The sequence below is a fragment of the Chiloscyllium plagiosum genome, unplaced genomic scaffold (genome assembly GCF_037043375.1).
Source record: "Chiloscyllium plagiosum isolate Xiang-an unplaced genomic scaffold, Cpla_swu_hap1 HiC_scaffold_24, whole genome shotgun sequence".
NCBI classification, from domain to species: Eukaryota; Metazoa; Chordata; class Chondrichthyes; order Orectolobiformes; family Hemiscylliidae; genus Chiloscyllium; species Chiloscyllium plagiosum.
This window is the reverse complement of record NW_028270162.1, coordinates 27191053-27206590: the sequence shown is the minus strand read 5'-3', so window position 1 is coordinate 27206590 and position 15538 is coordinate 27191053. Positions and strand designations below refer to the sequence as shown.

Here is a 15538-nt window from a genome sequence, read left to right as displayed (position 1 = left end):
AGATTCCTCAACAGAAGTGAATGTGAGACATAAGATATGAACAGGTGCAGTCTATTGAGCCTGCCCTGCCATTCAACAATTGAGTAATTGAACATTTCAAGGCCTTTTGCCCAGCACGTCGGCAAGAATCTCCCAGCCCTCTGGTGGTAAAGAATTTTGAAGGTTCACTGAGTAAAAGCAAGTTCTCTTCATCTTGGACCTATGTGAGAAACAAAAGCTCACTCACTTTAATAATTTCAGTCCGAGACAAATATCTGAATCCGCCATTTATTTATACACCTATAGGTGGGTGCCCTGTCTCATTACCAGGTAAGGTAATGACAAAATGCACACCAAATCCAACAAACTCTCAATTTATACAGTTTGAATCCCCATATTTTTCCTTATTCCATTGTCTGTTCCCTGCTTCGCTTACGTCACTCATTTCCTTAAGACTTATCCCACAACTTCTGTTTATCCTGTCTTGTCCGTGACAAACTCTTATCTCTGACTCCCATAAGGGTGTTTGACGTCAGTCTATTATAGATTATTGATTAAGCATATCTTTTCTTCTATCAGCATCTATTTCCATCCAGAGGCCACTTTGACCTCTTTGATTAGGGTTTGTTCCTGTGTCCCCGTGTAAGGGGGAAACAGATGCTTTCCTGTTTGCCCATATATCCACCATTGTTCTGTATTCATGTCTCATGCTTTCTTTTTGCTGAATATGTATTTTCTCATTCCTATTCTGTATCAGAATTTATACTTGCAGAAATAACATTAATTCGTTTATATCCCACAATTTCCCCTCTTTCTTTTCATTACTATCTGTTATCTTCTGCATTTTTGTCTCTTTTGTTTTAAACATTGTTCCCAAAATTCGCAAGCATCATTTCAGAGATTTCATCCATCTTAGTCTCACTCATCTCCTTATTATTTAGTTGATAAAGTTCCTCTGTCAAATGTCCCCTCAGGGGCATTCGTTTCATCAAGGCTGTTTCAATCAGCCTCTGGGTGAGCCCTCGTATACAGGGTATGACACAACAGCCAATGGCCACCAATACCCCGACTACTACTATCAGGGAAGTAAGGATAAAAACCACCACCCCCTTTCTCTGCTAAAATCATATCAAGGGCTATTCTGTTTTCCTATGCCATCCTACTTGTCGCATCAAGCTGTTCTGATATTCCTTTAACCGCCTCTCTTGTATAATTTTATAAATCACTGTTGATTATAAAAAATGTAATTTATCCAGTCTACATTTTTATTAATTGTTGCCCACCAAAAGCTGACTCAAAGCCTGCTGCAATCTGGTTACGAGCTTTGAATTCAGGCACTCCCCTAGGGACTCCTACCGAATCAAGATAAATCCTGTCATCAAAAGAATTATCTAACAGTAATCTCTTACCCCTTCCCTTTTTCCCTACTATCTTTTCCTTCTCAAATGCCAGGGTAAATGGAATTGCCAATTGTACAATTGCGCATATCCCTCTCCAATCCGGAGGTAGGGTGGGTCTCAATATTTTTCCTCCACAGTACCACCACAGATCCGCTCGGGGAACCTTTAATGCTGAGTAGTTCCCTCCCTTCTTCGTTTCGGTAACATTCTTAATCTCTGTACATAATTTCAGCTCCCCCAAATGTCTCGACCGACTCGTACCTCGCCTGTGCACACATGACGTGTGATTTCCAACTGCGGCGGAAAATGTGGGGGGAACTTTTGCATCTTTCTCCTCCAAGGGAGGGAACATCAGAGATAGGGAGGTACAATTCCTATCATTCCATGCAGTCTCATCCTGATACAGGGCTATCATACATTTCATGCCCTTCCTGTCTCGCTTCCACCCGAGCGGAAAGGGAACCACCTGGGCCACTGGCCTGCCGGAGGCACATGCATAGCAATTGCTTTTGTTCAGACTTTTTACAGTATACTTTACTCATTCAACCCAGGCATTTGTATCCCCGTACCCAGTCTCTATCTCGATGGTCTGTTTCAAATCCTTTACCTCTATAATTTTTACTACTGTAGGATCATTGGGAGGAGTGAAAGGTTGTATCTCATTACCCAGTAATTCTCCCCATTTTTCCCTGTCCTATGCTAATTCGAAAACAACAGCCCACAAACTCCTTCCTATTTGCTTTCATTTCAATCCCAAATGTTTCATTTAATTGTACCTCATAAGTGCCACCTCCCAAAACCGCTCCGTGCCATGTGGTTTTTCTTATCATTAAATATATGGGGTTACACTTTTTATTGGGACAATCGCGTGCTGGTCGGAAGGGGGCCCAGTGTATTGTGACAAGACCATTATACCAGGTACCATCCCCGAGGCCATCCCCATAGGACTTAAGATGTACCTCTGAGTTGCGGTATTGTCTCTGATTAGCTACATTCCCACAATTTACTAAGCTACATATATCAGTGTCTATTACTTGTGGATTATCAGACTCAGGAACCATTAATAATACATATGAAAATGATATGTGACAAAATCCTAATACCAAGAGGGCTAGCATCATAACTCTAAGCATTCCCAGTATTCTGATCATTATGCTAAAACACAAAAAGGCTTAATATACAATCTTACAGAAATAATCCCGCGCCCGCATCGCCACTGTATAGTCAATTACTCAAAGTCTCTTTAGTCTGAGTTTCAGCGGGTCTTGTGTTGATTCGGCTGTCCAGACTTCTTCCTCAACTGGAGGGTCCACTGGCCCTTTGATCCGAATGTAGTGAGTCCAGCCTTTCTCCACCGTCCTTATTGCCGTTTCGGTAGTCAAAAGAGCCTGGTACGGCCCTTCCCAGTCTGGCTGCAGCTTAGTCTCTGTCCATGATTTTATTAAGACCCAATCTCCTGGCCGGATGGGATGAACAGCAAATTCAAGGGGCGGAGTCTGTGCCAATAGACCCTGTTTTCTGAGGAAAGATAAAGAGGAGGACAAGCTCAGTATATACTTCTTTAAAAACAAATCTTTAGTTTCGGGAATTGGCAATTCTCCATGTGTTCCCAGATAAGGTAATTCAAATAAGATTTCATAGGGGGATAGTCCCAAATCTTTCCTCCGCCAAGGGACAAGCCCAAAAGGCATCCTTTAAATCTATCACACTAAACCATTTGTGATCATGAGGGATCTTACTTAATAACGTGTAGGGGTTTGGCACCACTGGGTGCCTGATCTGTACTATTCGATTTAATGTTCTCAAATCCTGCACCAATCGATAAGTTCCATCAGATTTCCGTACTGGTAGAATTGGGATATTATAAGGAGACATACATGGCTCCAACAGTCCATCTCTAATCAGTCCCTCAATTACTGGCTGCAGTCCCCGTTTACCTTCTATGGAAATAGGGTATTGTCGTTCACAGACAACGTCCCCTTTCCGTTTTAAATTTATTAAAAGGGGAGGGATCTGTAGTTTTCCACGATTCCCTTCTCTAGCCCATACAATAGGGCCTATCTCTCTCTCTGCATCCTCTGTCAATATTGCCAGTTGTACAACTAATTCTTCTTCCTGAATTCCAATCTCCAGTCCTAAAAGGATAATTAAATCTCTCCCCAGTAAGTTACTTCCTATATCAGGGATATACAGCAGTTCCCCTGTGATCCTATCCTTAGGACCTTCTATCATCATAGGTTCAAATACTGGAACAGTAAATCCTTCCCCTTTCACCCCCGAAACAGTAATTGACCGTGTAAACATTTCTACTTTCTTTGGTTTAAAATTCGGCGATGACCGTGCTGCCCCGTATCTACTAGGGAGATTACCTCCTCCCTACACGGTCCCACCTTCAAGTTTATCAAGGGTTCCTGGTGGGCCCCTGAGGGCAGGAACCCCTGACACCCCTATTCTTCATCATAATTCATAAGCGGAATTGCCTTTTCTTCCCTTTGTAGATCAGGACACTCCCGCTTAAAATGCCCTATCTTTCCACAATAATAGCATCCTGCCTGTAGCGACTTCCATCTCTGCCCCTGTCGCTCAAACCCTCTATCAAATGTTCCCCCTTGTCCTCTCCCTCTTTACAAACACTTTCTGTGCCTCTCTCAACAATTCATCTAATGGTTTTTCACTCCATCCTTCTATCTTCTGTATCTTTCTCTGTATGTCTGGCCATGCTCTTGTCACAAAATGTACTTTCAAAAGACCCTGTGCCACTGGGTCCTCAGGGTTCATTCCAGAGTATTTCCGCATTGAGTCCCTTAATCTTTGCAAGAAAGCTGAGGGAGTCTCATCTTTCTCCTGTCTAATTTCAAAGGCTTTAATCAAATTCTGTGACTTCGGAACTGCCTCCCTTATTCCTTTTAGAATCAGGTCTTTCAATTCCCTCATTTCTTCTCTATGCTCCGGGTTTTGGTTTTCCCACTGGGGGTCTCTGAGGGGAAACTTCATCTCTCCCTGTCCAGCATCCCCATCTCCAATCGGGTGTTCCCTGTCCCATATTTTAATGGCAGTTCCTCGTACAAGTCCCCTTTCCTCCCCAGTAAATAATATATTCAAAATAGACATTAATTCAGCCCAGGTATACAGACTGGGCCCCAAAAATTGAACAATTTGTTCAGACAACCCCACCGGATCCTCAACCAGGACCTCCATTTCCTTTTTAAATGTTCTGACCTCCCCATTGGTGAGGGGGGCACTTACAAACCCAATCTCTTTGTCCCCTATGGGTACCTCCCAAAGGGGATAAGTCGTTACGTTTTTCCCCTTTTTCTTTTTTTTAAAGAAATATTGCAATATTTCTAGCTCCCCATAACTTCAAACACCAATTCATCAATTCATGCTTGACTAACCTTCAAAGCCTGTTCCTAACTTATAAATATATTTATATATATTTACGTTCATTTCTTCAGTATTTAATAGTCAAAATGCAAAATGCATACAGTTCCCAATTTTGCAATTCACTGTAATTACCCAGTTTTAGTCCTTTAATTTAGATCCAGAATTAGTTTCCTTAAATAGTCCTGACCAATCATTGCTCAATTACAATACTATAAGTCGTAAAATAATCAGAACTTGCCTTAAAAGAATTTGTCTACTCAAGTTTTTTTTAAAAAAAAACTTCTAATGCATGAACAATGGCTGAATCCAAGGTCACAGATATTAACCATAGAATTTTGCTTTTACTACAATCTAATGTTGAACTGAAACTTCAACTGTCCTCTATAAATCGCTTTTATGTAAAGATAAAAGAGATTAGTTAGAAACTGATAGTAAGGCAGTCATGATCTGTAAAAAGAACAGGAGTTATCATTCCTTTTTTTTTCTTCATAATCACAATAGAATCCTTAACCTTAAAAGAAATCATGTTAAATTTCCATAACAAAAATCAGATTCAAAACAGTCCTGGAACTCAAGCTCCAGGGAATAAAACACAAACATTCAATCACAACAAACAAATGTTCACTCAAACCAAATCACAAAGGGTTAAACTTCCTACCAGCTGTACAGCTCTTTTCATTCTCTCTCTCGCACATTGACATATAAACTCAGATATTCACAAACCCAGTCTTCGTCCGATCTGTACTTTGGCCAGAAGACAGCGGGACGAAGAATGGAGTCCTTAGTCCATACAAAGCAACAATATTTAATCATCTTTCTCCCTTGCACAAGTATTATTTTGCCAATTTCCACAACATCCTGCCCAAAGGACTTTCTGGAGGAATGTTGTAAGGGACCCCGCCTCCATTTCCATTGTCTTTTCCTTACTTTGTTTCCCCGGAGGCTTTTTTCTTACCCAAAGCGCAAGCCATATTGAGTTCCTTCGTTAGTCCCTTATTAACTACTAAAACTCAATCCCGGCCACCAAGGCAATACTTAAAAGTCAATTTTCTTACCTTGGTCTGTGCACAGAGTTGCCTGGCCCCTTTTGTCACCGTATTTTCTATCGAGCTCCTATCACTGTCTGATTCAGATGTCTCTCTTATAGGATTCACATCAGTCACCCAAGGGAGCAGACCAAACCGGGACACGAGACCGCTCCTCAATGGGGAACGGGACGCGTCTTCCCAGTGTCCAAGGCCAGCCACTCCCCCCGGTGATGGAAGAAAATCCCGGACGAGCCCCCAATTGTGAGAAACAAAAGCTCACTCACTTTAATAATTTCAGTCCGAGACAAATATCTGAATCCGCCATTTATTTATACACCTATAGGTGGGTGCCCTGTCTCATTACCAGGTAAGGTAATGACAAAATGCACACCAAATCCAACAAACTCTCGAAATTTATACAGTTTGAATCCCCATATTTTTCCTTATTCCATTGTCTGTTCCCTGCTTCGCTTACGTCACTCATTTCCTTAAGACTTATCCCACAACTTCTGTTTATCCTGTCTTGTCCGTGACAAACTCTTATCTCTGACTCCCATAAGGGTGTTTGACGTCAGTCTATTATAGATTATTGATTAAGCATATCTTTTCTTCTATCAGCATCTATTTCCATCCAGAGGCCACTTTGACCTCTTTGATTAGGGTTTGTTCCTGTGTCCCCGTGTAAGGGGGAAACAGATGCTTTCCTGTTTGCCCATATATCCACCATTGTTCTGTATTCATGTCTCATGCTTTCTTTTTGCTGAATATGTATTTTCTCATTCCTATTCTGTATCAGAATTTATACTTGCAGAAATAACATTAATTCGTTTATATCCCACAACCTAGATGACAACCACTTTATTTTTAAAATGTTCCCTCAGTTCTAGATTCCCTAATTAGGGGAAACTTCTTACCTGCATCTAGTCTGTCTATCCCTTATGTAATTTCTAAGTTTCAGTGAGATTATTTCCCATTTTTTAAATCTCTCGACCATACAGGCCAGGTCTGCGGAATCTCTTTCCATAGGACAGTCCACTATCCTCAGAACAAGTCTAGTGAACATTTCCTGCACTCCCTGTAAGGCAGTAATATCCTTCCTGAGGTGATGAGACCAAACCTAAGCACAGATTTCCAGGTGAGATCTAACCAAGCTCCAATATAATTAAAACAAGACTTCACTACTACTGTACTCCTGTGCTAAAGGCTAACGTAAGATGCTGAGGGTTGGCCAGTGGTAATATTAACTCTTAGCTTGTGTTGTGGATACTTACATGGATACAAAGTCTAGATTCAAAGGTCTCATCTGCATAAACACTACTGCATTTTGTTTTTACCATGCATTACAGAATTGATGCATTTCCAGTCGCTTATTAGATTTTGGAAAAGATGGAAATGCGTGTGCTCAACTTGGAAAGGTGTAGGATTTGTTTTATTTCAATATACCTATATAATCCAAATCTTAAAGTTGTTTTTGTATCAGAATAAGCCTCTTAATAAAGCATTTTTTTGGTTTAGTTTGCATAGATTTAAGGTTAAAATATTCAATGAACTGCTTTTGTTTGCTATTATGCTGATCAGTAAGAGCTAGTGTTGGGAACTGGAGATAATACTGACAATAGATTCTAAAAATAGAATTAAGAATTTAAATTGGTTAATTTTGGACAGTTAATTGGTTCCTCAATTTGACTCCAGTTGTGCAAATCAATGCAAGTACTGAGGATCACCCACTAATCCATCAACGTGACATTTTTATAATTGCTAATTGCTGTTAGATAAGGATAGTCTCCTGCAGAATGAATTTCGGAACCTTATTTTTACATTGAGCCTTTTAGTCAGATTTAAATTCACTTCACCTTTCTTCTCTGTCAAATCCATCATAAAAATTAAGAGTTCCAGCTGTCAAGTGTCTTGTATGAAAGTTCACACTGGACATCTGGCCATTGCTTCAAAGATTTAGGTAACATTCTTTCAAAAGAAAAGGGCACTGGTTCAACTTAAACCACTTAACACTTCATTTATCAAAATCAGTATCAAAACAAAGCATCGATAGCTGATATAATGCATTGAAGTTAGTAGTTATTGGGGTATCCACTAACTTACTGCTGAAGCTATTGATCATGAATTGCAAGCTATAGATGATTGTCCTTTCATAAAGATTTTAAAAAAGCTTCAAGTATTTACTTGATACAATTCACCCAAAATTGGCCAAACCAGTTCTAAAGTTTAAGATTTTCCTGGAGCAAATAATATCCAAAGGAAATCATGTTCCCACCAATGTTTTTGCTATTTTTAAAGAAATATTGCACAGGAAACCAGCCTCACTCATACGACTAGTCATATCCCCAAATTGAATTGTCACTATGTATGCTTATTGGTGGTTTGCAGACCTTTGGGTAGACTTTTAAAACCGTTTATTTCATGGGTACTAATAAGCATCTTCTTGGAAAAAAAAGAGAGATTAAGCATGTAATTTCCTCAAACTGACAGCACCAAAGAAATTGGTAAATGATGCAATATAGTGTTTGTCATTTTCAGTTATTTAAACTAAGGTTACTCACAAATGGTAGACTAACTACTGATTAAAAATGCTTACCTCTTGTCATGAAAATATTTTTAGTTATTTTACAGCCGCACCAGGTCACCACTCTTGAATACATGAAATTAATTTTGTAAATCTTTTCTCAAAGCCATTCCAGAACACTTGATTGCAGTGTTGCTTGGAAGATTTAGGTTTGATGCTTATGTTAGTATGATCAAAAAATTCAAGTCTGTAAACTAACAACTTAGGTAAACATTTGTTCCCAAATTGTCGGTTTTACTCTTAGTGTAAATAATTTATCCCTAAATCAGATAGATTTCTCAGATAATGGTTCAAGAATATGCTTGGTATTTCTGGTTTAGTTCCTTGTTGGGGTGTTGCTTTGAATTTTTTTTATCTGTTAGAAAATGAGTGCAGCAGCATTTGTAGTTCTCTCTCCAACCTGCATTCCAACTGAGTGCTCCACTGTGCGCTTGTGTCTGCAGGATTTATCTTTGTGTATTCACAGTTCATATCTCCTATTTACCCACATGTTATGTAAAGCATATTATCGTATGAATTTCTAGACTTGAAGTATTAATTGTCCCCTTTTTGCATCCCCTCTCCCATTCCAGTAAATGATATTCCCTTGAGGACCTTTCAGTTCTGAATACTCTTAATATAATGGATCAAATATGAACAGCTCAAATTAATGGAGTTTATTTTGTCTTTAAAGGAAACAAAATATATGCAAGTTGCAAGAATTGCTTTGGTTATAATATGAAATGGTATTGTAATTACATACTAAACAAATCTACAAAGATGTTATTATATACAGTGGCTAGAAATCTTCTACTGTGGATTTTTGTCAAGAATGCAATTGTGTTTGCAATCATGGTAAGGTTTTGTGGGGGGGGAGAAACCACACAATACAGTTCTGACTGGCTATTATTTATTGCCCTAAAGCGAAATAACAGTTGTTTCCTGCTGCTATAGATAATGGACATAATATAACTCAGGCTTAAGAGCTCCATTTAATTCTGGTTTACATTAACCCTGATAATCTTATGCATTTACGAAGTCCCATAATACTGTGGTGGACATTGAAATGATTTGATTGAATGTTGAGTGGATTATGAAAACATGCCAGATTCTCTCTCTCACATTTTTCTGGTTTACCAGGCTACAAGTGCATTGGATGCAGAAAGTGAGCACCTCGTACAAGAGGCCATTGATCGGGTTATGCAAGAGAGAACGGTTTTGGTAATTGCACACAGGCTTTCAACTGTAAGAAATGCCTCTAAGGTAAGTTGAGAAACTATTTTAGTTTTAGGGGTGAGGGGAGATCTATTCTTTTTCAAAAACTTTGTAGTCCTATTGATTACTGCACTCTAAGAGACCATCTTTCGGTTGTAAATTAATTGAGAAGTTAAATATGGCCTTCATGTCATATAAATGAGAATCTAAAATATTAACTGACTTTCAAAAAAGAATGGTGAAGCTGCTCAAGATGCTGTATTCAGAAATTTTACAATGCAGCAGACCTTTTTGGCCAGTTGAATTTGTGCCAGCTTTCTGAAAAAGCTATTTGCTTAGCTCAGTTCACCTACTCATTTTCTTTTTAAATATATATCAACTTTTGTAGATATAAGGATTCTGCTTCCAGTTTCAGTAGATTATTTCATTTCCTAAGAAAACAGTGCTTTTTTTTAATTTAAGGTCTAGAGTATCTGGGTGAGATGAAGAGAAATCTTTTTTACTTAGTAACTTGTTGCAATCTGAAGTGCACCACTGAAAGAGTGAAGGGCACTGATGCAGCATTAAGTTTCATAAGGGAATTCAATATCAACTTGAAGAAGGAATAAATTAGAGAACCATGGGGAAAGAGCAGAAGATTGAGACTATAGTTTTTTCAAAAGTTAGGTTATATGATTTTAATTTTTGTTATTCAGTCACTTTAAAAAAATGCGCCTCTAAAATGGCTGTTATTTTGATTACCTCTGTCAGACTCTCTGTTAATCATCTTTGTTATAAGAATTTGCAACTATGCTGCATTTTCTCTCTATTATAATAGTGTTTTGTATCTGAATCATCTAAGTGCAGCTGATCTACACATTCTTTTCCTATCTTTTCTATTTTGAAAATTTATATTTTAGAAAACAGCGGTTTAAGTATTTGTCCATCCACTTTTCAAGATTTTGTGGTATCTGAACTCCCAAATCTTTTGGTTGCTCTACTCCTTTTCCAGTTTTACCAACTAATATTAGTGGTCGGATTCCTCCTCCCTACTTCAAATTACTCCACATTAAATATTCTCTGACATCTGCCTGTCCTCTTCCACTGTAAAACTATTTTGTTATTTTGGGAACAGTGTATTCAGGAAAAGAAAGCAAGCTGAAACTCAGAATTCTACATTCATTTTGTGGATAATCATTAGTATTGCCAAATAAAAGAATGGTTTCGATGCTGGCACAGCAGATTCTTTTCTGTACCTTTTTTTAAAGCACAATAGAAACTTGGCAAGCATTATTTCTTTTTTAATAAACAAAATTAATCTTGAAACAGACTAAACAAACTGACGAATATGATAGAAAGCATATGCACTCTGCAGGGATCCTCTTGATTTCATTCCCTAGAGTGTGGCCAAGTTACTCTTTACCATGGTAAATGTATACCTTCATGATTCTATCATGGGGGTTGGGGGTGTCCTTAAAATTTAGTGCAATCTTTTAATTGCAAGAAGTATACATGGACATCTGTTCTGCAATCATTTGCCCATCTTTCAATATATTTTCCAAGACCAACTCATGATTCTCATACAGAATAGTCCTTTTAAGTAAGAGTCTTTCTTGCTGAATATTAAATATTCAGCCTCCAGGGTCGTCATGAGAAGAGTTTAACAGCAGCTGTCTGCTCTGTATATTGAAATCAGGGTCTTGGATCTGCTTGTGCCCTCATCCTAAGATCTAGACATTTCTGTTGGAGGCAGACGTGAAATATCATCTCTCTGGGAGGAAATAACAGATGATGCTTAGATCAAAAGGCCCTTGAACTATTAAGTCTTTCACTTTGAAGAGTTTATATTGATTGAGCCTTCAGTTATATTGAAGGAGAACAACAGTGTTCACTATTAAAAGAAATGAACAATTTCTTACATTGGTCATGTGATTAAAAAGGTGCCTTGAAGTGGGAGAGGTGCTTCTCTTCAATGCTACGTGTTATCAACTTTGATTTCAAAGAGGAATTCCACTGAAAAAATTCAAGTAACTCTCATGCAACATTTTGCACAGTTTCAGCACCATACCACTTGATCTTAAATGGTATAGCTGCAACTAGACCAATCAGGCTTTCTGTTATCCCATCATATTATATTATATTCCATTTTGGAGCAATGTTGTTTCCAGCCCCAAACACCATTGGCTGTTTGCTTGGGTATGTTCCTTTAGGTTCATTGCTATCTTCACCTCTAGACTTGTACGTCCAAGTAGGATCCACTTGACAGTAATCAAGAATGAGAACTATGGTGAATTCTTTCTTCTTTGCTCTAGGATGGTGACTTTAAACATAGCATCAAACACTGCTTAATTTGAATGTCCCAAACCTGAGACCTTTACAAGCATTGCTCGGGCTACTTAATTCTACTCTGTTATCCATCTCATCTATGAAAACCCTCTTCCCTACCTGCCCTAATCATTTCCTAGATATCCTGTTCCATTGCATCTTCCACAAATTTCACTTCACCCAGTACCATGCTGTTCATGTCCTAACATGCAACAAGACTCATTTACCCTTCTGTTCTCTGACTACTTTGAGTGTACTTTCTTTAAAATCTCGTCTTTGTTTTTAAGCTCCTGTTTTGCCAAACTGTTCCAATCTGTGTAGCAATCTATAACACTCAAGCACTTCTGCTTCTCCAGTTCTGGCATTTTCTATGTTCCACTATCGGTAAATTTGTTTTCTGATGCCTCGGCCCTAAACTTGGGGTATTCCTTCTTTTCTACCTTTGGTTCTGCCTTAAGATGCCTTTGTCACTTTAGTATCTGTCCTAATATCTCTTTCTCATCCTGTGTCACATTTTGTTAGATCACTCTGGTGAATTGCCTTGCAATGCTTATTACTTTATATGTGACTATTTAAATGTCCTTTATAAAGAAAAATGCTTTGTGTATGACAGCATGGTCATACACTGTTCAGACTTGTACATATTTAATTTTTAAATTGCTAAATCAAAATCCTGGAATTCACTACCTATTCTGGAGTACTGTCACTGTATTAACTGCAATAGTCTAAGAAGTAATGTTGCCAGGAATGGAGGGTTTGAGATATAAAAATAGACCGGAAAGCCTGGGACTTCTCTCACTGGAGCATTGGAGGTTATGGGGTGACCTTTTTGAGGTTTATAAGGGGCATAGATAAAGGGAATGGCAAGGGTCTTTTTCCTAGGGTGGGGGAGTTCACAACCAAGTGGCATATGTTTAAGGTGCGAACGCAAATATTTAAAAAAGACACGAGGGACATCTTTTTTACATGGAGAGTGGTTCGTGTGTGGAACAAACTGCCAGAGGAAGTGATGAATGCAAGTACAGTTACAACATTTAAGAGATATTTCGATAAGTGCATGAATAGGAAAGGTTGGAGGGATATGGGCCAATTGCAGATGGTGGGATGGACTGGTTAGGCCAAAGGGCCTGTTTCTATGCTGTACAACTCTGAGGTGACTCACATTCTCTTTGAAGTGAAATAGGGATGGACTATAACTACTCGTCTAGTTACCAATGCCCATATCCAGAGAATTTGTTTAGCTTTCACTTTAGATTTAGAGCCAATATGCGAAAATATTTCTTTAGAACTGCTGGAGCATTGCCTCGAAGATTGCTTAAAGCCAGGATATTTGGCTCCTTTTTTTTAAAAAAAGAAAAATGTGCTAGGGACTGTAATATGAAAGCAGACAAAAGATACTGATTGTACAAGCCTGACCTGAGTTTTAGAACTTGGGCAGCAGTTATAATCACTGTCGTGCATCTGCAAGACAGAGGCTTACATGGATAGCACCTATAGGGAGGTAGACACAGTGCAGATTAGAAGCATACAGGCAGAGGGTGAATAGGTGAGTACTAGGCAGCCTAAGAAAACCAGGTCGGTAGTGCAGGATTTCCCTGAGTCTACTGTGCTTGTTAATCATTATTCCATTTTAAAAACTGCAGGAAAGCAATGGTATCTCTGGAGTTCACAAGAGCCAAGTCCATGGCACCAGAGGTGATTGAGCTACAGAGGGGAAGAGGAAGAAACATGGAAGTACAGGAGTTATAGACAAGGGATCAGACACTTTCCAGTAGTGGTAAATATGACTCCAGGATAGTGTGTTGCCTCCCTGGTGCCAGGGTCAAGGATATCACTGAGCAGATGCCAAATATCCTTTTAATGGAGGAGCTATCAATCAGAAGTTGTGGTTTACATTGGTACCAGCAGATGGTTAGGAAGAGGAATGAGGCCCTGATGGCAGATTTTAGGATGTTAAGATAGAAATTAAAAGTAGGACTTCGAGAACAATGATCTCAGGATTACTCCCAGTGCCATGTGCTGGTGAGTGTAAGAGTAGAAGGATCGAATGATTTGAATAAAAAGCTGGGGAACTGGATGGAGGGTTTCAGATTTCTGGGGAAGATGGGACCTGTACATACTGGATGGGTTACACCTTACCAAGGTTGGGATCGATATCCTTGCAGGGAGATTTGCTAATGCTGTTGGGGTGGGATTAAACCAACTTTTCAGGAAGATTGGAACCTCATGGTAACCCATATTGGAAGGAAAAAAAAAGCCTTGGTGACACAAATTAGAAAAGCTGCTTGGGCAACTCTAGGGAATTCAGCCCAACATTGAGGATGTTTTGAATGCAGAATGATAACACTTCAAAGGAAAGTTGCCCTGCAACAGGTTAGATGATCTAAAGGCACAGGGATATGAATATGGTCTAACTGCCATTACAGAAGAATGCTGCATGGTAACAAGTAGGAAAATGAGTTGGAGTTGTGCTGATGTACGAAATGGGATTGATGCATGAGAAGGAGAATATCTCAGATTGGAAGAACAATCTGTGGAATCTCCTTGTGTTGGCGCTGACAACCAGCAAGGGACATCAGAGGTTGGTTGAAGTTATTGGTAGGCCACCAAATAATTGTGGTAATATGGAGCATGATAGTAATCTGGAGAAGACAAAAGTATAGAGCATGGGTAACATGGTCATTATAGATACCATCAATCTGCATATAGACTGAGTAAAACCAACTGAGCACAAAGTATGGAGGACAGGTTTCTGAAAGTGTGTTAGGGATGGTTTTCTGGAGCAGTATGTTAAGCCAATGGAGGATGTGCTATTTTAAATCAAATATAATTAAAAAGGGCTAATTAACAATCTAGTTGAAATAATCTTTAGGGATGAGTAACCACAAAATGATAATGTTTTATGATATTGAAAATGCAGTTCATTCTGAAACCAATGTCTTAAATTTGAATGAAGCACAAATTAGCTGAGGTGGATTGTGAAAATACATTAAAGGGCATAACTGTACATACACAATGAGTAGTGTTTAAAGTAGCTATTTTAAAGCCTGCAAGGTCCAAAAACCTAAGGTCAATCAACCATGCCTAAGAAGGGAAGTTTAAGATTGTGTAAGTTTAAAAGAAAATACCAACAACATTGCTGGAAATAGCAACAGTTCTGAGGATTTTTGTGAGTAAGGGAGGCTGTTGAATACAACAAAGGAAGACCAAAAAACTGATAAAGAGAATAGAATATGAATACAATCTAACAAAACATAAAAGCAGACTGTTACAGCTTCTAGATGTATGTAATAAGGAAGTGTTTGGTTAAAATAAATGGATGTCCATTAATGATAGCGTCAGCAGACTTGATAGTGGTGAGTGGAGAAATGGCAGAGAAGCTAAATGATTATTTTAAATCTGTTTTCAATGAGCAAGATAACAAAGTTCCTTGATTTAGATATTCAATTTGGAGATTTAGAGAAGTTGAAGTAAATTAGCATTGGTAAGAAATTTGTACAGGAGAAATTAATGGGACTGAAAGATAATAAATCGCTATGACTCGATCTTCATTGCAGAGTGTTGAAAGAAGCAGCTATAGAGATAGTTGGTGCATTGTGATTATCTTGCAAAATTCGGTAAATTAGAGTCAGAGTTGAACAGCACGGAAACAGACCTTTCATCCAACT

General features: G+C 38.7%; 1 protein-coding gene across 1 annotated transcript in view; it reads left to right on the top strand.

Annotated features, from left to right (window-relative positions):
- Positions 1–15538, top strand: part of LOC122562633 (uncharacterized) — a 244370-nt gene that overhangs the window by 213180 nt on the left and 15652 nt on the right. Inside the window, exon 19 of the mRNA XM_088000000.1 lies at positions 9492–9614. Coding sequence (XP_087856126.1) covers positions 9492–9614 — 123 coding nt within the window. The remainder of the gene's footprint in view (positions 1–9491; positions 9615–15538) is intronic.